At 41.0% G+C, this 23,387-nt stretch overlaps 1 protein-coding gene across 8 annotated transcripts in view; it reads left to right on the forward strand.

Annotated features, from left to right (window-relative positions):
• The window catches only part of septin11 (septin 11), a 114,726-nt gene that overhangs the window by 17,663 nt on the left and 73,676 nt on the right, over positions 1-23,387 (forward strand). For 5 of the 8 annotated variants that reach the window (XM_031897475.1, XM_031897478.1, XM_031897480.1 and 2 more), the window contains exon 2: positions 9,102-9,177. In XM_031897475.1, coding sequence (XP_031753335.1) covers positions 9,102-9,177 — 76 coding nt within the window. 8 annotated transcript variants of the gene reach the window in all.

Consider the following 23,387-nt stretch of genomic DNA (forward strand, 5'->3'; position numbering starts at 1 on the left):
AGGTTATTTTACGAATAATCTAAAAACAAAAGGTAAGTCATTGAGATAATTTTTCCACTCAGCTCCAACCGTATTCAGTTTGGCTGAGCTGAGAAGGGCTTGCATAGATGACAAGAAACATCTGTGCATTCTTATGCTTCTCATAAACTTACTTTTAATGACAAGGATGTGACAGAGGTCACAGCAAGTGGAGCAGTAAAACTAGAACCAGATGCAGCCTGCCAAGCTCTAATATGTGCCAAAGTGCTACCTTTCACTGCACAGGAGCCCACTACCAGGACAGTACCCAAAATTTTCTTGATCCTGCCAATCTTTTGAGCTGTCAAAATGTCATATAAGAACAGAAGTGTTACTAACAAGTCAGTGTACCATTCATGAATAGAATAATTCAAACAGTGTATTTAATGCAAAACATATGTTTAGAAAGATATGCTGTGTTCAGCTTGGTGGTCTAGTGGTTAGTATCCTTTTAAGACCAGTGCGTGTATGACGTCATTGCGCTTGGCGCGAGATTCAAATATTTAAAGGTGCCTGTGGGTATTTTCAGTGCCCAACTTCGGTTTCGCCTCCTGGTTCCTGTTTTTTGCTGTTTTGATTCTGATTCGTGTTTTGACCCTTGCCTGACACTGACCTTGCCGCCTTTACTGACCCTCTGCCTGTTACTGACTACGTTTTCCGGAATTCAATTTTGAACTGCGCTGCCTGTTCGGTTTTGACCTTGGCCTGATCACATCGTCTCTCCTCCCCAAACCTTGCATAACGCTAGGTTCCTTTGCCTGCTCAGAACATTTACCCTGGTCCTCTCACAATAAGTCCTGGCGGCACCCGAGTAGCGGAGGGCTCCTCCCGAAGTGAAAGGTGGCTGTTATAGACAGAAGAGTGAGCTCAGACCGGGACCTTGGCTTTTGTTCTGAGTTTTGGGATACCGTACGTGACAACTGGAAATCTAGTTCCTCTGGTGGAAGCTTGATTTGTTCCCACACAGCCTAGCAACATGTGACCTTCCCAAGACAATCCAATACCCAGGGGAAACAGCTATCCTGATTCATTGCACTCTGTCAGAGAGCTCATATCTAATTTGAGGGAAATCTTTAAAGGACAAGGAAAGTCAAAATCTATTAAGCACGCTATTAAATAGTACTACTATTGCTGTGTACAAACGCTATATTTCTGGCTTGTCTAATAAAAGATTTACAGAGATACACATATTAGAACCTGCATACTTGTTTCAGTGAACGGCGCCGCCATCTTGTCCAGCATTTCACAGAGTGCCCCCCCCATCCCAAAGCATGTCAGTGTCCTCCGCTCCGTTCACCGCTCACCTGCTACAACCCCCCCCTCCCCCCACAGCATTTCAGAGATCATCCTCCGCCGGCAGCATTCCCCCCACCCCCCCCCCCCCCCCGTCGCCACTCGGCAGCTACTCGCATCTTTTTTGGTACATTTCGAGGAAAACTTTCATGAAACTGCCTAAAAACTGCTCTTGTTACGCTCCTATCCTGGACTTCCGGTTTACGACTCTGTACAGTTTGCTAAAGAGCCGCCGGCTCTCACAGCTTCATTAGCTACAGTGTGTCCAGTTACTGAGGGCTTGGGCTGTGAGGTTCTTCTAGTGACGTCAGTTTGGCTGTGTGCAATCAGCATGTACTTGCACATAGGTCTGCACCGTCAATCAGCCACCTGCCAGCTACCTGCCCACCACTGTGCCGTACCCTGCTCCCCCCCCCGAGAAACATTCCATCCTTTCCCCCCCCCCTCCACCCTGAGAGCCGTTCCACCTTTCTCCCCTGTGAGAGCCGCTCTGTACTGCTTCCCCTGAGAGCCTTTCGTAACTTCTGACACCTGCCCCTGTGCTTCTTGTAAGCAGGCCCAGATTTGTGATGAGGCCACAAAGGCCTAGGGTGGCACAATTTTAGGGGCGGCATGCCGCAACAAAATTTTAACATTTAACGGCCATAGGAGCAATGGGGACTTCTCCCCACTGCTCCGTATAGGGGTTTAAATGGGCGTACTTGCGTCGGCGCGGCACGGAGGTTTGTTCGTGCATGCACGCCGGGGAGAGGGGGGGGCGCGAATGGGGGGCGGCCTTGGGGCAGGTGGATTTGAAATCCGGCGCTGCTTGTAAGGTATGTTCGGCTCTGTGCTCCTTTCAGATAAGAAGCACAGAGCCGAACATTCCTTGTAAGAAGCGCAGAGGCAGCTGTCAGAAGTTACGAATGGCTCTCAGGGGAAGCAGGACAGAGCGGCTCTCACAGGGTAGAGGAGGCTCTTTGGGGAAGCAAAACAGAAAGATTCTGGGGTGGGAGAAGAACAAAACGGCTCTCAGGGAAAGGAGGACACAATCAGCTAAGGGGGATGCAGGCAGGGGGACAAACTTCTTTTAATTATGTAAAAAAAAAAGGTTAATAGTTTTGCAGGGAGTTTTATCACAACTGCACAATTTATTGCCATCAGCTGTGAAATAAGGACCCTCCAGCAGGTCCCCATGAATAAACCCCTTTCCTATAAAGAAAGTTATTATTTACCAACTGGAGTGCCATCCAACTTACATGCCTTCGTGTTATTCTTATTGAAAAAAGGCCTGTCCTAACTGTCAGTGAAGCAAAACTAATACAGGGGCGGGACACACCCAGTCCTCATTTCAGCTTAGACACCAAGGAGAAAGGATTTCTCTGCAGGTTTAGTATAATTTCATTTTTAAAAATGTTTTTAAAACCTTCTTTTATAGAAGCACTATACATTTTAGAGAAAGGGGAATATATTACCAAAAAATGAGTATGATGCAATGTCTCCTTTAAAGGGCAATTTCAACTTTTTCAGCAGAACTGTAATAACACATAAAACAGGACCCCAAAACCCCCAGAAATGTGTTCAAACTTTAAATAACCTGCCAAATGTAGTCAAATGGGATTGGTAATTAGGGGTGTGGTCAAAAAATTGCCATGCTGTTTTCAAAATGTTGGGAGGTATGCTATAGGAGGCGTCTAGAGGCTGTTACATTTGTAATATCTCTGTTGGGATGCCCAAATTTATGCATCTGTCAAATTTTATGATGCATATTTTCTGTTACAGGGAAACTAAACCCCTGAACAATGTAAGGTCTCCTATAACAATATATTGTATAAAGCTCATATGTAAAACCCTGCTTCATCTAAATAAACCATTTTCATAAAAATACTACTTTTTTAGTAGTATGTGCTATTGGGTATGTCTAAATAGAAAATTTTAAGAATTAAGGGCTGCCTCCTGGGATCATAGGATTCACAGTGCACACATACATGCTAGGTCAGAATTCTGCCTTTTGCTTCCTTACTAGTTTCTGTTACAGTTAGAGTTGCATTATTTTTGGTCATATGATCTCAGAGGGAGCACACAGCCCATCACTAAATGGTGGATCAAGGAAAACGATGTAAAATGGCAATATTTAATGATATATATATTCCAGTTTGGCGAGATTCTTTAATATGTCATTTAATATAATATAGACTATTTGTTGGTTAAGTATTCATTCTGGGGGTATAGTTTTCCTTTAATACAATAAATTTCTGTCACTGCTGATATACTACTGTTTCCATAAGGCATGATAACATTAAAATATTAAAAAGAAGTTGCTACTTTGAAAGCTCAGCCAATGATAAACAAAACTAAGAGGGGTTACCAAACTTCATATGACGAACAGAGTCAAAAGGTGCACACACACAGGTCTTATGAGAAAAAATAGATTTTAATGCAAAAAAGTGAACTAACGTTTCGGCTGTTACGCCAGCCTTTGTCAAACTTCATATGACTGTATATGAACTCTATAAAGCCCTGTGGAAGATGTTGGTGCTAATAACAATAGTGTTTTCTGGTAATCCTGCTGTTACTGTTAAGTTTCCTTTCCTTTATCAATATGCAATTTACAGGAAATTGTCTATCTTAAACCATGGAGATCAGAAGATTGCAGCCCAATACTAATGATACAGGAGGTACTGCTGTATTGCACTACTTCTTATGATATATTGGGCCCGATTCTCTAAAGTCCGAAATAAGGAGTGCTATTTATAGCATGCGTTAAAAATCTTATCACTTCTTATTTTTCGCTCAATTCACTAAAAGGACACTTGTCATAATTAAGAAGCGATGTTCTTGGCGTTATTTATCTTACGATGACATATTTTAATGAAAAAAACTATGCGATAAGCGTTATTGACCTTTAGTGAATCGGCCCCTATAACGCTTATCGCATAGTTTTTTTCATTAAAATATGTCATCGTAAGATAAATAACGCCAAGAACATCGCTTCTTAATTATGACAAGTGTCCTTTTAGTGAATTGAGTGAAAAATAAGAAGTGATAAGATTTTTAACGCATGCTATAAATAGCACTCCTTATTTCGGACTTTAGTGAATCGGGCCCAGAGTGTTTTGTTTTAGAACAAAGTAAATTCTCTTTCTTTATAGGCAAGCGACTGGATAAATGAAATAGAGTTTATCCATGGACTAAAAATGTGTAATGCTATGACCATTGCAGTTCTAAGAACATTTATATGACATGTTTTGTCATTAAGTCATTAAGTTTTGGAGTACAGGTATGGGACCTGTTATCCAGAATGCTCTGGACATGGTGTTTTCCGGATAAGGGCTCTTTCTGTAATTTGGATCTCCATAATTTAAGTCTTCTAAAATTCATTTAAATATTGAATAAACCCAATAGGGTTTTGCCTCGAGTAAGGATTACCAGTAATTATACCTTAGCTGGGATCAAGTAAAAGGCACTGTTTCATTATTACAGAGAAAAAGGAAATCATTTTTAAAAATTAGAATTATTTGCTTATAATGGAGACTATGGGAGATGACCTTTCCGTAATTTGGAACTTTCTGGATAACTGGTTTCCGGATAAGGGATCCCATACCTGTACTGCAGCTTCCACAAATGTACATATAATAATAATATAAGTACAAAAAGACAGAGCTTTAAATCTGCCTTTCTTTTTGCTGCTTTCTGTGCCATATTATATTCATAAAGCTATTGAGAGTACCCACACAATATAACATGGCTAACAATTACTTGTAAAATAGGGATGTGACATTATTTTTATGTTTATTGTGCCCACTACTTTCACAAAAGTACACATTCCACTCATTCAACATGTAATCGCCGTGTGTTTCTTTCCTTTTTGTGTTTTTCATCTATTTACTGATTTATTAAAGCACACATACTCGCACTTACTATAAAGGACCACTTTCTCACAGTGAAAGACCCTTCATTGAAGAACACAGCACAATATTTTTGTACAGTTTACCTCTTCAGATGTACACGTTGAGCTCATCTTCCTTTGTGTGGTTTGGTTGCAGTTCTCAGCATACCAGAAGTACTCCATAAAATGTGTTGTAGCCAAGGCTGAGTAGTTGGGGGTTGTTGAAGGAATGCTTGTGGCTCAGTACACCCTGCTGTGGACAGCAGCATATGAAGCAAAACTAATATTTCACATGTTAGCTAAACATTCTAAATTAGTTTTGTCAGTTTTTCTATGCAACTTAAAAGGAAATGGGATGCAGAAATGTATCCTTTTGAAATATAAGCGTGACTGATTCATGGCAGTTTAAAATCTGTTAATCATATTATTTTTGCAGCCCAACCACACCTCAGTTAGTTCTGCTTATTTGGTGTCTGTGGGTCCTGTAGTTCCCATTGATTCAGCATCAATTCCTATGACTCTTTTGTTTGCATACATTTATACATTTAACCCTTTCCCTGCCAGCCGTTTTGGTCAAAGCAGATCTTGTACTGCCAACATTTTGCACTGTTTCACTTTAGGGGCTTTCCTCAAGGGGGACTTTTAGCTTACCCAGGAAAACAATATATTGGTTTTTTTCAGGACAACCTAACCTAATATAAACACATACACCAGAAACAAAAACTATTTTATGCACGAAAATACAACTGATATGGAAAGTCCCATGTCTCTGAACGTGCCAATACCAAATATATAGTTTTATGGAGATTTCTCGCTTGTATAGATCAAAAACTCCCAGCAGTACACTACCAAATTTCCAAGCACTGCTGCAGAAAGCTGCATACTTTAGATTTCAAGGCCAAAAATTCCACTAACAGAAGGTTTATCCCAGAAAATTATAAATTATACATTTTTGGAAAGAACAGAGTCTAGGAATAGGTAGAACTGCCTGTCTACTCCAAATTACCACATTGCGATGCTTTCCTAAAGTTATTGGCTTTTAGCAAAATTTGAAATTTTTAAAAAAATCGCTTCAAAGCTTCTAGTCTGTAGTATCTTATCTCTTACAGGTCATAAAGTAACTAAATAAAACACCCTAAATATGAATGCCAGGGGTCCACTAAACAGTTTGATGCCCAATATGTATAGGTTTACCAAAGTATGTGGCATGTAGGGGCCCCAAAATCATCACATTTACATCATTTTATGTAGGATAAAGTTACAAAAAAGAACGCTTACCCCAGAAAGCCATATATTTTTGAAAAGTACACATTCTCCTGAATTCAAAATGGATACCCATGTCTTTCTACTCCATAGTACCAAACCGCAAAGCTTTCCTAAGTTTGCTGATTTTCAAAAATTACCTCAAAACTTCCTATATGCAGCATCTTGTTTCCTACAGGTCATTAATCAGCTATATAAAACACCAAATATGAACCCCAGAGTTCTACTGAACAGTTTGATGCCCACTGTACATAGGTTTATTAAAGAACATGGCACTTAGAGAACCCAAAACATGCCTTGTCCACACTAATTTCATGGCTTACCTTTACCTAATTCATAAACACATGGCAGTTTTAGGTGGGGTAGAAGCTGCAGAAATGTGGGGTGACCCCTGAAAACCATATATTTTTGGAAAGAACACATTCTGATAAATCCAACATGGGTAAAGAGTCCTTTCTACACAAAAGTACCAATCTGCAAAGCTTTCCTAAAGTTAGTGGTTTCTATGACATTTCAGAAAATTGCTTAAAAATGTTGTAATTTGTCGCATTTATCTCACGCAATTTCTTGCATACAAAGACAAATCACCCCAAATAGGAACACCAGAGGTCTACTGAACGTATGATTCCCAGTATGTACTATGTGTACTGACCCCAAAGTGAAAATAGTGTATATGGATTTCTCGCCTGCCAAATCAGCTTTTGCATAAAGAGCCCCCTGACAGCATATTATGTGCTGTAAGGCCCATACAGAGACCTCTGGAAAACCATATATTTTTGGAAAGTACACATTCTGATGAATTCAAAATAGGTAAAGTTATTTTTCTACACCAAAGTTACACATGGCAAAGCTATGCTAAATACAGATCAGGCACACTAATACAGGGATATAAAAATGTGCGAATCAATGAAACATCAAAATAAGTCACACAACAGCATAATTAGTGGTCAGAATATCTGATCCAATAGTTACACTGTCAAAATAAAGTTTTTAAGGAAAAAAAGAAGACAAAAAAAAAAGTTTGTGTATACATGAGTGTACACATCTAAAAGTTGTGTGAGTGTGTATACAAGTGTGCCCAGGGGGCTGTCATCACTCCAAACTTTGCAGAGAGAATCCTTTATCTGCTAAGCACGTACGGCGCATGTGCTTGGCAGATAAACCTTTTTTTTGAAAACACGTACGCCGTACGTGCTTGGCAGCTAAAGGGTTAATGGATAATCTATTGGCTTTTAGAGTATTTCAGTCTCTTTATATTTTCCCTATCATTTTAATGGGGCTGGGAGGCCCACAATTAAAATTTGTGGCCCTGTTTGGTAACCCACTCTTCCCCCCAGGACTCTCCTTTGCATTACCAACAGATAAACCATTTTATCCGTACAATTAACAAAGATGAATCTACCCTAGCCCATACCTACTTTGAAACGGTCTGTATTAAATACCCATATTCAAGTGGGCTAATCTCCAGCCTGTTTTGATCTATTATTGAGTGCACACTCACAAGACCCCCTACCTACCCCTATCCAAGCATGGCATAAAGATCTTAATACCACGGTCAACGGTTGAAAACTGGACCCAGATGTGGCAAACCACAGCCAGCTGTTCTAGGAAGACTTTACTGCTAGAAACTACATACAAAGTTCTTATGCGCTGGTATATGGTTCCCTCTCCTACACAGAATAAATCCCCAACTCAGTAAAGATTGTTTTAGGAGATGTGGACACAATGATCCATATCTGTTGGGATTGTCCAAATGTTCAAACGATTTGGTCTAGAATATACAATATTATCTACTCGGTAACTCAAATAAACTTGAGGAAAGACCCTCAGAATGCTCTACTGAACGTTAGAATACCTAACCTCAACAACTATACTAGATCACCAATAACCTTTATTTTCCTGACAGCCATAATAATGATTGCTAAATTTTGGAAAACAACCCAAATCCCCATCTCTAATTTTAAAACAAGATGAACTGGGTCATGGTTAATGAACGACTAACTAGTGTACTTGTAGATAAACATGATAAGTTCATGAAGATTTGGGGACCATGGTATACCTATTCTTTTCCAAACACAAATAACCTAATTCCATTTACATCCTGAACCAAATGACGAAATAATACTCTGGAGGCATATGAACTAAAGGAAAGTTTATTCGGGTTATATATGAACCACACTCTCGCAGATGCTAATCTTTCTGAACTTTATCTATAATATGGGACCTCAAGGCACCATCATTTAAAGATAACTGGATCTAACGATCAAGAAAACCATCAACCCATTATTCTGTTCACAAGTTTATTATTCTGTCTTCTTTCTTAAGGTCCCCATACCTAGGCACCTACGGGTGGGCGATATCGTGAGAATCCAGGGTAATTCGATTGTTTGGCCCAGTTGCCAAATATACATAGATATACTGTTGGATCTGCTCTATTTTAATGTGTCTATAGGCTATAGAGACACCCTGATTTATTAGTAAGTGATATATTTATGCACATTACAAATAAAAAGGGAACTAAGATGAAGGGAGGAAGAAAGGGAGAGGAAAAGGTGCAATGGAGGGGAGAGGAAAGTGCCTAACTAATAAATTTCCTATTACTGCTGTTTATATACATGAGGAAGACCATTAAACCAAGCATACAATCCCCTTTTTCCAGAACAGCCACGGCCAAAGGACAGTCCCAGCCAATCAGGTTGATGTTAGTTGTTTTTAGGAGGATTCATCTCTTCTCGGTAAGCAAAGACAATTATATCAAGATCGGTTGCTCTGCAGATCAAATGCCATTGAGTCTAATGTTGCAGTATTCCTTTGTTGATTCAGCAGGTTCTTCTTTTCTTAGGAACTCTGGCTCTGCACCCACACCAGTGTGTACATCCATTTGCATCTCTGATATGAACTGTAATATAGCTATAAGGATTACTGTGTAGTTTTATGGTAGTATGTCTGTTATCCAGATCTTAGCAGCTGCCATGGGATCAAAAGGCGAGATATCTGCTAACCTGTTGTGTGTATGTGGGTTCAATGTATATATCCAGTATATATACTGTGTATATAGAGTCATATGAAAAAGTTTGGGAACCCCTCTTTAAGGGCTGTGGCAGACAGGGAGATTAGTCGCCCGCGACAAGGGAGATCTCCCCAAAAAGCCATCCCACCGGCGAATATGTAAATCGCCGGTGGGATGGCATACGCGGCGCCGCAATTTCCCTGAAATTGCGGAAGTTGCCATTCATTCATACAAGATCTCTCTAGTTCAGTTAAATTTGATGGCTGCCAAGCATGACATGACATTGACAGCCTGCTTCAAATCATCCCATAAATTTTCAATGATATTCAAGTCGGGGAACTATGATGTCCATTCCAGAATATTGTACTTCTCCCTCTGAGATAAATGCCTTTGTAGGATTTCCAACTGTGTTTAGGGTCATTGTCTTGTTGGAATATCCAACCCCTGTGTAACTTCAACTTTGTGACTGATGCTTGAACATTATCCTGAAGAATTGTGTTGATATTGGGTTAAATTCATCCCAGTCCCTGAACTAGCCACACAGCCCCACAGCATGATGGAACCTCCACCAAATTTGACAGTAGGGTAGCAGGTGTTTTTCTTGGATTGAGGTGTTCTTCCTCTTCCGCCATGCTTTTTGTTATGACCAAAAAGTCCAAAGCACTTTGGTCCAAAATGACTGTGGCTTGTCTGAATGAGCTTTTGCATACAACAAGCGACTCTGTTTGTGCCGTGAGTGCAGAAAGGGCTTCTTTCTCATCACCCTGCCATACAGATGTTCTTTGTGCAAATTGTGCTGAATTGCTGGTCTTTGGAGGTGATCTGTGGGTTGTCTGTAACCATTCTCACAATCCTCCACATATGGCGCTCCTGTATTTTTCTTGGCCTGCCAGACCTGGGTTTTACAGCAACTGTGCCTGTGGCCTTCCATTTCCTGATTACATTCCTTACAGTTGAAACAAAGTTTAAACCTCTGAGATGGCTTTTTGTAGCCTTCCCCTAAACCAGGAGTCCCCAACCGTTTTTTAACCCATGAGCAACTTTTAAAAAATGTTGGGGAGCAAAGCATGCATTAAAAAATTTCCTGGGGGGGGCAATAAGGGTTGTGATTGGTTATTTGATAGCCTGGTGATGACTGGCAGACTATAGGAGGCTTTGCTTGACAGGACACATGGTCTTTATGCCTCCAAATCTTTAAAGATTCAAAAATGAAAACTGGGAGCAACATCAGAGGGATTGGTGAGCAACATGGTTGGGGATCGCTGCCCTAAACCATGATACTGAACAATCTTTGTTTTCAGATCTTTTGAGAGTTGCTTTGAGGATCCCATGCTGTCACTCTTCAGAGGAGAGTCAAACAGAAGAACAACTTGCAATTGGCCACCTTAAATACCTTTTCTAATGATTGAGCAGTGCATGCATTCAAATTAGCAAAATTGCAAGGGTACCCAAATTTTAGCAGAGCCAGTTTTTTTAAAATTTGATTTAATTTCATATAACTAAATGCAGCTTCACTAAAAATATTTGAAAGTGAAGTAAATTATTATGCAGGCTGAGAGGGGTTCCCAAGCTTTATCATATGACTGTATAGTACATATACCCAAGTATGTGATATGCATAGACCCCAAATGAAATGCAGTTTCTGCAAAAAGAGCCCTGTGACTGCGTATAATGTCTTGGTAGACCCCCCAATTCTACAGAAACACCCAGAAAACTATATCTTTTTGGAAAGTACACCTTCTGACAAATCCAACATGGGTAATGAAGCCTTTCTAAACCAAAGTACCAATCTGCAAAGCTTTCCTAAAGTTAGCGGTTTTTATGACTTCTGAATTTGCAGCATTTATCTCACAGAATACAAAGGCACATCACTTCAAATATGAATGCCAGAGGTCTATTAAAAAGTTTAAATCTCAATATGCAAAGATTTTCCAAAGTATGTGATGTGTACAGACTCCAAATAAAAATTAGTGCATGTGAATTTTTTCCGGTGCCAACCCTCCTTCGGCAGATAAGACCCTTTGCTTGTGTATTATTTGTCGTAAGACCCCTGATATATATTCTTGGAAAGTACACATTCTCAAGGGTCAAACAAGGGTAAAGAGTCCTTTCTACACCAAAGTACCAACCTGCAAAGCTTTCCTAAAGTTAGCGGATTTTATGACTTCTCTGAAAATCACCTAAAATGTGGCAATTTGCCACATTTATCTTACATAATTTTTTACATTATTGCAAAAATGCAATAAACAACAAAAATTGTGCATATCAATAAAATAACAAAATAGGTTACACAACAGGATAATTAGTGGTCAAAATACCTGATCCATTAGTCATGCTGCCAAAATAAAAGTTTTTAGGGAAAAGACAGGGGTAAAATTTAATAGTAAAAAATGTTTGTGTAATCTGAAAGAAAGTAGAACAATAAATGTTAATGTTATGCAATAGGAAATTGTATGTGAAATGTTATGTTGTATGAACAAATATAAAATAAATATAAAAAGAAATTTGGAATACAAAAAAAGTTTCTGTATACATGTGTGTACCCATCTAAAAGTTGTGTGTAAGTGTATATATGAGTGTCTATTAGTGTGCAGAAATGTGTAAAATGAAAATTTTACAAAAACTGTGCTGTATGTGTGTGTGTAATAGATCAGATAAATGCCACATGATTCCAGGGATCTTTGAGCGGTTGTGGGGGGTCCATGCCTGCAGAGTGCTGCGCAGCAGAAAGTGAGTGGGCATGCTGGGGGGGGGGGGGCAGGAAGAAGCGGGAGAAGCTGCAGACGTGATGTGAAGAAGACAGCCCTGTGACATTTGCATCACAGGACCGACATGACAGCCCCCATCGTTCATTGCCCAGGGGGCTGTCATCGCTCCTGCCATTCTGTACAAGCAGCACATGCCTCCTTTGCAGAGGTAAACCATCTGCCCAAGACTGTACGCAGTACATGCTTGGTAGATAGAGCATTTTTCTGCTGGCATGTATGGCGTATGTCAGGGGTGGGCAAACTTTTTAGCTCAGGGGCCACATTAACTAACATACAGGCCGGACCGGGCCGGGACAGCGTTACGCCCGGGGCTGCCATCAAAAATGATGGGGCCTCTCAGCTCTTCCCCAGCGACCCGCTGCTTCCTCCGTCCCGTCCTTCTGTTCCCCGGCTCCCCAGTGCATTCTTTTATATGGTTGCGCCCCGTGCGTGCTGACGCTGTGCGCACGCATGGGGCGCAACCAATCAGAGCCCGTCATTCTTTTAAGGGGGCCTGAGACGGCGGGCCGGATTAAAAGGGCTGACGGGCCGGATGTGGCCCGCGGGCCGTAGTTTGCCCACCCCTGGCGTATGTGCTTGGCAGGGAAAGGGTTAAGTCATTGTTAAATACTTTCAAATTTAGTAATAATGAACGTTTTTACCCAAAAGATAAATTGGTCTCTGTAACATCATCGAAAAATAGGTTAAAGATTTTGGATTGTATAGTGTAGCCTAACTGGCTGTCTGCAGTCCAAAAGTCTTAGCATGTAAGGCCACAGGCACGATTCTCGGGGCTTTTCCACTTACATAGTAACATAGTAAGTTGGGTTGAAAAAAGACATACGTCCATCACGTTCAACCATAATGCCTATATATAACCTGCCTAACTTCTAGTTGATCCAGAGGAAGGCAAAAAACCCCATCTGAAGCCTCTCTAATTTGGTGCAGAGGGGAAAAAAATCCTTCCTGACTCCTCTTGCATGTCTTTTGAGGTGTTGGAAGAAACTAAAGTTAACAGGCTAGCTATGGCTACCTGTAGGTGATTGTTGTGCAATTCAGCCACATTGATCTAAATAGAACTTTTTGCCAGTCAGCCAGATTGAAGTGTGGAGCAGGCAAATACATCTACATCTACCTCAAAGGAGCAGTTAAGTGTATAAATGAAAATGGGCAAAATAGATAGACTGCACAAAATAATTTTTTTTTCAATATAGTTAGCTAGGCAAAAATGTAATCTAGAAAGGCTGGAGTGGGCAGATATGTAATATAATGGCTATAACACTACTTCCTCCTTTATAGCTCTCTAAGCTGTTAGCAGTCAGTATCTAATCAGTGACTTAAAAGGGGGCCATATTGGACACAACTGTTCAGTTAGTTTGCCTTTATATCTGACCTGCTTGCTCACAAACTAACTGAACAGGTATGTGGATGCCCCCCCCCCCCCCCAAAAGTCACTGACTAAGCGGTTAGAGAGCTGAAAGCAGGAAGGAGAGTTGGATATCTGGTCCCTCCAGCCTTTATAGATTAATTTTTTGCCCCACTAATTATATTAGAAATATCCATTTTACCCAGTTTCATTTTTACACTGAACTGTTCCTTTTAAAGGAAAATGAAACCCAAGTTTTTAAAATGTTTTTAAAAGATTTGCCACATGTCCCTCTCCTGAACCGCCGTAATGAAACTTCTCCTGCTTACTTACTATTTGTGCACCGCGCCGGAGTTATTTTCAGCCGCATCGTTTCTTGCGGCGGCCATCTTTTTACCGATCGCGTCACTTCCTTCTGGCTTCTAACATCAGCCCTGGCCCGGGGAAATCTGGAGAGCTGTGTGAGCATGCGCTTGGCTTGGGGGAGTGAAAGTGCGCATGCGTACGCCCTAATCTCACTTCATTATGTGGCAAAAGGAAGCTGTAATCTTTTATAGGAGTGTGCAGTATTTTTTACTTTGATTTATTATTGCTGGAATGGAGGAAGTCTACTGCAGGAAAGCTAATGGTAAGTAGCTCTTCGTGTAAAGGGCAACAAGCTGAGCTTAATTTGTAAATAGGGTTTAGTTCTCCTTTAAGGGCAAAGTAAGTGTTATATACATTCAAAGGACCCCTTCCTGAACTGCATCTTCCACACATCCCAGTACAGGTCCGCACTCAGTTACCTGGTTATATAAGAAAGAGCATGGCAGCCCCCATGTCTGTCTGATCTTATCCCTGGCTCTCTGGTGACCAGAACCATTGCTGTTCAATGTTATATATAAACAATTTTGCTTCCCCTTCAGCACGTACAAGTAGAGGTCCTCTACTAAGTGGCATTTACATTTGTTACCTGAACAAAAAAATGTATTTGCTATTTTCCATGCTGCTAGTTTTGATTCATGTACCATTGGAACAATGTTGTCGTAGTCAGCCAAGACTTTGCCAATGCCCATGTGGCCCCTCCCATCAGTACAAAGGACACAGACATGAGCACTGAAACCGTAAATGAAACACACTTGGGCAAAGAGTTATAGAGGTAGACTCTTTAAGCAGGTACCTAAGTTGCACTTAGGGGCTGATTTACTTACCCACGAACGGGTCGAATGGAGTCCGATTGCGTTTTTTTCGTAATGATCGGTACTTTGCGATTTTTTCGTATGTTTTGCGATTTTTTCGGATTCTTTACGAATTTTTCGGATCCAATACGATTTTTGCGTAAAAACGCGAGTTTTCCTATCCATTACGAAAGTTGCGTAAAAAGTTGCGCAATTTGCGTAGCGTTAAAACTTACGCGAAAAGTTGCGCATTTTTCGTAGCGTTAAGTTTTAACGCTACGAAAAATGCGCAACTTTTCGCGTAAGTTTTAACGCTACGCAAAATGCGCAACTTTTTACGCAACTTTCGTAATGGATACGAAAAACTCGCGTTTTTACGCAAAAATCGTATTGGATCCGAAAAATTCGTACAGAATCCGAAAAAATCGCAAAACATACGAAAAAGTCGCAAAATATTCGTTTTCAAGTCGGAACTTTTCCAATTCGGGTCGGATTCGTGGGTTAGTAAATCAGCCCCTTAGTGTTAGAATTTTTCTGCATTTCAAATATACAAATATTTATTGTATAATAATAAAAAATAACCAGTCCTAATAAGGGTGATAGAACATAGAAATCTGTCTCCAGCTTATATCTGCACTACTAACTTTGATTAGTATGAATAAATAACACAACAACAACATAAATATTCAACTTTATTTTTATAAATATACAAAATGTGAACTTTTTTGGAAAAAAAGGCCTTTTATTAGTATAAATAGGAAAAATGTGCTAGGGGTTTGGAATCCCACCAACAAAAAAGTTTTTGAAGGGTGTAAAGTCATTGTCAAGTGCCTCGTGATAAACCATATTCTGGAAGCTCATGGCACATTGGGCTCAAAGTCTCCTTACTTTACTTATTGCATAATCTCTTAATAAGCTCATTGAAATCCAGGTGATTTGCCTCTACATCCTATGAATAATTAAACATTGGTGGCCAGGGCCCCTACAACCTATAAATAATTAAACATTGGTGGCCAGGCCCCCCCCACCTATTAATAAAAATTGGTGGCCAGGGACCCCCCACCCATAAATATACATTGGTGGCCAGGGCCCCCCTCCGCCTACATCTTATAAATAATAAAAAGGCCCCCATATACAGTGCCCCCAATTGACCTCATACACAGCGCCCCCATACACAGTGGTGATCAGTACTTACCGATATACCTTCCAGGGTCTGCTTTGGCTTCTCCTCTTCCTCTGTCAGCTTCTGAAGGCTCCTCCAGCCAGATGCGTCCCGAACTATGCCTCTTCAGTTATGCCTCCATCCGAACGGAGACAGGTCTTTTATAAGGTTGTGCCCCGTGCGTACTGACGCCACAGTTATATATTAAAAACTACTGTGCAAAGTTTGGGGGCCCTAGTTTTAATAGTGTTAGAATGGCAGAAATTTAATTTTCCCCACTGAAAGTCAACGAGTGACATCTCATTGGCGGTTGGTGGCTCCACCCACTTTTTCTAACCTGGAACTGCAGCTACCCAGTGACGTACTCTGCAACCCTAGGATTAATAGTTAAAGAACAGCAGCGGTTTAAATTTAAACCAATAAAAGTCAATAGGTAAATTGTGATTGGTGGGTGTACCCACTTTTTATAACCTTGAGTCACAATCACCTAGTGAAAAACAGTGGGCACTCTGGCATAAATAGTGTGAGGATGAAAGCATTTTACATTTAAACCAATAAAAGTCAATGGATGAAATCAACTTCTAACCCTGAATACGTGGTCAGCCAGTGGCAAAGTTTGCGAACCCTGGCATAAATAGTTTGAGAAAGACAGCATTTTAAGGTGAAGTCTGATTGGCTGTTGGTGGCTCCACCCACTTTTTAAAACCTAAAAATGCAGTCCCTTAGTGACCCTGGTGTTAATACTGTGAGAATGGCAGTAGGTTCAATTTCCTCATTGAAAATCAATAGGTAAAATCTGATTAGCTGTTAGTGGCTCCACCCACTTTTTCTATCTCTGAACCTCAGTTACTTGGTGACTAGTTCTGCAAAGTTTGGGGACCTTAGTATCAATATTTAAAGAATGGCAGCAATTTAAATTTAAATGTATGAAGTCTATTGGTGAAGTCTGCTTGGCTGTTGTTGGCCAGACCCACTTTCTAAACTTGGAATGTAGTCACCCAGTGACAAACTGTGCAAAGTTTGGGAACCCTGACATTAAACATGTGAGACTAGCAGCAGTTAAAATTTCCCTACTTAAAACAATGAAAGAAATGTGATTGGCTTTGGCGGCCCGCCCACTTTTTCTAACCTTGAGTACATAGTCACCCAGTGACTTACTGTGCAAAGTTTGGGGACCCTGGCATCAAACCAATAAAATTCAAAAGGTGAAATCTGATAGGCTGTTGGAGGCTCTGCCCACTTTTCAAAACTAAAAATGCAGTCCCCTAGTAGTTACCAACTGTGAAAAGTTCGGGGACCCTGGTGTTAATACTGTGAGAATGGCAGCAGGTTGACTTTCCCCATTGGAAGTCAACAGGTAAAATCTGATTGGCTGTTGGTGGTCCGGCCACTTTTTCTAACCTTGAACCGCAGTTACCTAGTGCATAACTCTGCAAAGTTTGGGGACCCCAACGTTATTACTGTGAGAATGGCAGCAGGTTAAATTTCCGCCAAGTCAATAGGTAAAATCTGTTTGGCTGTTCACAGCTCCGCCCACTTTTGGGCATCAAACGATCATAATATTTTCATTCAGGCTGACCTCATGACTATGTGATTCAAGTTTGGGGAGTGTAGCCTCAAAGCTGTAAGATTGGCAGCAGTTTCAATTAGACTTTTTCACCATTAAAGTCAATTGGTGAAATTTGATTGGCTGTTGTTGGCCACTCCCACTTTGGGTCATCCAACAAATGTCGCTGTTTTATTCGGGGTGACCCCATGATTATGTTATTCAAGCTTGGGGGGGTGTAGCTTTAAAGTTGTAAAAGTGGCAGCAGTTTGAAAATCTTCCCTGTAAAAGTCAATGAGAAAATTGGGGTGTTCAGAGTGACGCCACAAAAAGACAGGGGCGGGATCGCTTAGAAAAACACAAGCAACCACTAATAGGGCGAAGAAGTGTGGAGAGTTTGGGTGTTGTACCCCTAAAGCGGTAGCAGGAGTAGCGTTTACAATGTGGTGGGCGCTAAGAAGAAGAAGCGAAAAAAGTAGAAGAAGAAAAAGTGGAAGAACATATTAAGACACTGGATGATGAACAGCAATAAAATGGCAAAGAAATGTTAAAGACACAGAAGAGGAAAATTAAATAATTTGAAAACTGTGAAAAATAAACAATGGTGACCAAAGGAAAGGGCAACAGGGCATTTTATAGCTTACACCAGTGCTGTCCAACTGGCGGCCCCCTCTGTGTGGCCCCCCACCTGTCTGGCTGCTTTGATGGCTTACCTTTGTGTAAACTTTAAATGGTATCAGTACTGAGATTAACTGGCCCCCTGCATGGTTCTCACCTCAGATTCAGGCTGTAATCCCCCTGTATTGTTTAAACGTGTAATCCCCTGAGATTTTCACACCTTTTAGTTTCTGCATTTTTCACCCCCTGCAGTGTTCACACCTTAGGCTCAGGCTGTAATCATCCACATTGTTCGCCTGTTCACACCTCAGACATCGTATGGCACATAGGCAGAATAGGGCAGGGAGGGTATGGAACACACAGGCAGCATAGGGTAGGCATAGTATGGCACATAGGCAGTATAGGGCAGGGAGGGTATGGAACACACAGGCAGCATAGGGTAGGCATAGTATGGCACATAGGCAGAATAGGGCAGGGAGGGTATGGAACACACAGGCAGCATAGGGCAGGCAGAATATGGCACACACAGGCAGCATAGGGCAGGCAGAGTATGGTACACACAGGCAGCATAAGGGAGGCAGAGTGCCGCCTGTGTGTGCCATACTCTGCCTGCCCTATGCTGCCTGTGAGAGGTGAAGCTGGCAGGGATTTGTTCTGGGAGTTTGTTAGTAGATGGAAACAGCCATTAAATGGTCCCTAAGGTGTGCTGGGGGTTGCTGTGCTATCCACAGGGGAGGAGGAGGCATATGGATTTAAGGGTGTCTTAATATGACATAATATAATTCTTTTATATATGATTAACTGTTGATATCCCCGCAGTGAGGACCAAGCATTTTGGGTTTTTGCTGCACTACCAACATTGTGATAAAATGGGTGTGGTTTGAAGTGGGTGTGGTTCAAAAAAGGGGAGTGACCAAAACTGGCTTTCATTAGCGGCCCTCCAGCATGTATGCTAGAGAAATTCCGGCCCTCGGCACCGCAGAAGTTGGACAGCACTGGCTTACACTATCCCTTTAAGTGGCACAAGCCATCCATATTTTATTATCTGATAGTAATCTAAAGGTGGAAAATGTTTTACCTGTTACATTGCACTTAGTGATAATATTCTATTTTCTTTATGAAACAGTTTTCTCTCACAATTGTTATCAGTGTGAAAACTAGTTAAAACAAGCAAGTCAACTGTCTGCCATTATGTCAGCCTCTCAGAGGATTCAATGACAGCATCCCGATCCAGCGGAAAATCAAACTTGCCTGATCGAGATCTGGCCAATTTTAGTGATGCTGAATCGGTCTAGAGGACTCGAATCGGCAGCAGAAATCTGCCTGTGTATGGGGCTACCTAAAAGGAGAAGGAAAGCCTAATCAAGTGTTCATCTCAAACTACAGACATACCTTCAGTTCTCAATAGTGCCCTTAAATCTCCCCATATTTTGCCTGTTCAGATGATCAGAAGCCTCAAAGGATAAAAAACCGCTGAGCTCTGTAAACCAAATTCCCATAATGCCACGCTCCTGCACCAAGACCCTGTACATGCTGTGACACTTGAACCTACAGGGGAATCTGGTTCAGTGTCTTAGGGCCACTTCCCACAGTATTTTAGGGTAAACAAAGTAGTCACAGGAGTTGCGTTGTGTTTGTTACAAACTTCAGTAACAAACACAAAATAAGAAACAAGAAAATAAACTCTTGCACCAGAGTGCTGTCTAAACACAGTTGGCAGCCTAACTACCGTTGGTTGGCTTTTCCACCTCCAACTTAACATAAAGCAAAATCAGAAATTATCACATATCATACAGGTCATCAGTACCTTTTCCCATGCAGCGCAGCTCCTGCTACCTGTGTATTAGGGAAGAGACCTCCCCACACTGGAGTCTTTTAAAAGGCTGTCAGCTGCAGCAATTACCTTGCTGCTAAGGTCTTTAGTAAAGGGCTGGGTTTGTGATTAATTATTTCATGTTACAGGGTACCCACTATGCAAAACCCTGGGAGAAACATATCGTCCATCTACAACTAACCCAGCCACTTTATTACAATGCGCAGTTTGTAAGACTATGAGGAAACTTCCTGCTGTATAACTCAGATCACACATTCCTAAGGGGGGGAGGGAGTTCTTAACATTCTTATGGGAGGAGAAAGCTGCACAGACTCTGGCACAAAAATTAAGAACAGCATGTTTACAAAAAAGGAGACAATGAATCCTGTGTTTCTTTTGTTAAGAGGACTCAGCATTTCTGTGAGTGCTTTTGACTGTATTTGCATAAACCTTTCTGATAAAGCTTCCTTAGTTATTACCTTTCCTTCTCCTTTAAGTGCATTGCCATGCTGGTACTTTGTGAATTCTAGTCTGATAGCAAGTCTTAATTTTTCCTCTATACTTTTCTTACAAATCCCATACTGATATTTGCATCACTGTTTGTATAAACTGCTTTTCAGAAAAGGTTAAATAAGTTTTTAAGAAGCGCTGGACTTTATTATCCAGTTCGACAGTACAGGTATAGGACCTGTTATCCAGAATGCTTGGGACCAAGGGTATTCCAGATAAGGAGTCTTTCCATAATTTGGATCTTCATACCTTAAGTCTACTAAAAAATCAATAAAACATTAATTAAACCCAATAGGATTATTTTGCATCCAGTAACGATTAATTACAGTATATGTTAGTTGGAATCAAATACAAAGCACTATTTTATTTTTACAGAGAAAAAGGAAATCAATTTTAAAAAGGAGTCCACCTTTCCGTAATTCGGAGCTTTGTGAATATCGGATTTCCGGATAAGGGATCCCATACCTGTATATACCACTAATATGACAAGCAAAATTCTTTTCGATTTCCTCAGATTACTCACAGTAACTTTTTTGAGGGGGTGATCCCAAGGCTGCTGAGGGTATTATTGTATTGACAATTTTCATGGAAGGTTTTTTTTTTTTTTGTAAACAGCTTTTCTTGAAATTAAATTCCAGACATAAATTACAAAGGGAGCATCACCACTAATGAGTATGTCCTAGAAGGTGTGCATGGTCAAAATTATAAAAAAAAACTATTTCCCTACAGCAGAAAAAGTTTAACCAAAATAAATTGCACCACCCCTTCCTGAGAAAAAGTTCCAATTTTAAAATATAACTTTTCTCAGTCGTCCCTAAGCAGCACAGGTACTAGTCAGTTAATGCAGTATTCCTTTAGGAGGCAGGATAGCAAACAAAAAAGAGTAGGTTTGGTTCCCAGATTCCCCCCTCCCACTTCTCCACATTAACCCCACCTCTAACAGTTTTTTGCTATTCTGCTTCCTATCAAGACGTTTGGTTAACGAGTATGTAGAGGTAGACCTCTCCTACACCTCCCAATAAAAACAGCAGCAAATGAAGTAGGCACAGACGTGTGTTTAAGTGGAGGAGTGGCAGGAGTGCCGTAAATCAGGGCATAGAAACCAAATCAGCAGGCAAAGGCAGGTCAGGCAAAGCAAAGGTTGGTTCGGGCAGCAAGTATCAAGGATCCAAGGAACAGGCCGGGTCAAACACAAGAAACGATGAATCGGAACAGCTCAGTGACACACAAGGAAAGCAAATTCCACTAAGGATAATAAGGAAGGCCAATCGTCTTGGGAAAAAGACGAAAAGCATTGAATATATTGTTCAAAGGTTTAATTAGTACGTTCCGTCTGTCCATAAGTTTACGGATGGAATGCCATAGACAAAACAAGTTGAATGCGGAGTCCCTGACATAAAGACCTCCAGAAACAAGAAGTGAACTGAGGACCATGATCAGAAGTACTTTCTTAGGGAGGCCACGCAGACGAAAAATGTATTTAATGAATACCTCAGCGGTAACAGTAAGGTAAAAAGTGAGCCATCTTGGTAAGTCTATTAACCACCACCAGAATTGTGTTATGGCCATCAGAGACAGGCAAATCCACAAAAAAAATCCATGGAGATACTCTCCCAAGGTCTCTCAGGAACAGGGAGAGGATGTAACAGACCTACCGGACCAGAGTGCAGTTCCTTGATCGTGCACACACCTCACAAGACAGAACATATTGACGACAATCTCTAAACAAGCCAGGTAACAAAAAAAATGTCTCTTTATAAGATCTTGAGTCTGGTGGATGCCCAGATGTTCCGATAAAGGATGATCATGGCCGAACTTGAGTACCTCCAGATGAAGAAAGATTTTATTATGCATTTCCGCAGAATCACCTTGTGGCACCCTGAGGAGCCCGGCTGATCTTTAGAGGCCTTTCAAATCTTCAAAAGTAGAATTTTTTTTTTTTTTTTTTTGCCTGAAGCATACAAAAATTAGATTGGCTAAGAATGTTTTCTATCACAGACTCTTGTTCTGGATTAGAATATATGCGGGACAAGGCATCGGCCTTCCCATTCTTAGAACCGGGTCTGAACGTGACGTGGAAGTTAAACCTGGAGAAAAATAGAGCCCACCTAGCATGTTGAGGACAAAATCTCCGGGCTGCACGAAGATACTCCAAGTTCTTATGATCCGAGAAAACTAAACTAGGATGATCCTCTCCCTCCAATAGGTCCCGCCATTCCTGGAAAGCTGATTTAATGGCAAGCAGTTCACGGTCACCGGCATCATAGTTCTGCTCTTAACAGGATCATTTCTTAGAGAAGAAGGCAACAGGAAGAAGTTGTGCCTGGTCCCCAAATCTTTGGGATAACACAGCTCCAATAGCTGATTCTGAGGCATCAACTTCTAGAATGTAGGGCTGGGCAGGATCAGGATGCTGCAAAATTGGTGCTGAGGTAAAACGAGCTTTGAGTTCTTCAAAGGCTTGTTGGGCATTGACAGACCAGTGAATTTTTTTGAGCGAACTGGTGAGTGAGGTGACAGGAGAAATTATTTTGGAAAAGTCTTTAATGAACTTCCTCTAGAAATTAGCAAAACCTACGAACCTTCGAACCTCTTTGCGGTTACTAAGAGCAGGCCAGTCCAGAATAGCAGAGATCTTTCGTGCATCCATGGAAACTCCATTGGGAGAAATAATTAAACCAAGGAACTCAATGGTAGTTTTTTCAAACTCGCACTTCTCAAGCTTAGCATAGTGTTTGTGTGTTCGAAGTCTTGAAAATACCTTCTTAACATGTTGCCGATGATCTTCTAAGGAGGTAGAGAAAATCAAGATGTCGTTGAGACAATGATAATAATGAAAAACTGGTCTAGAAAATCCCTAAAGATATCCTTTACGAAGTACTGAAAGGTTTCTGGAGCATTACAAAGTCTGAAAGGAATCACTGAATATTCAGTATGCCCATACCTTGTGCGAAAAGCTGTCTTCCATTCATCCCCTTGGCAGATGCGGACCAGGTTATAAGCACCCTGGAGATCA

The sequence above is a fragment of the Xenopus tropicalis genome, chromosome 1 (assembly GCF_000004195.4).
Source record: "Xenopus tropicalis strain Nigerian chromosome 1, UCB_Xtro_10.0, whole genome shotgun sequence".
NCBI classification, from domain to species: domain Eukaryota; kingdom Metazoa; phylum Chordata; class Amphibia; order Anura; family Pipidae; genus Xenopus; species Xenopus tropicalis.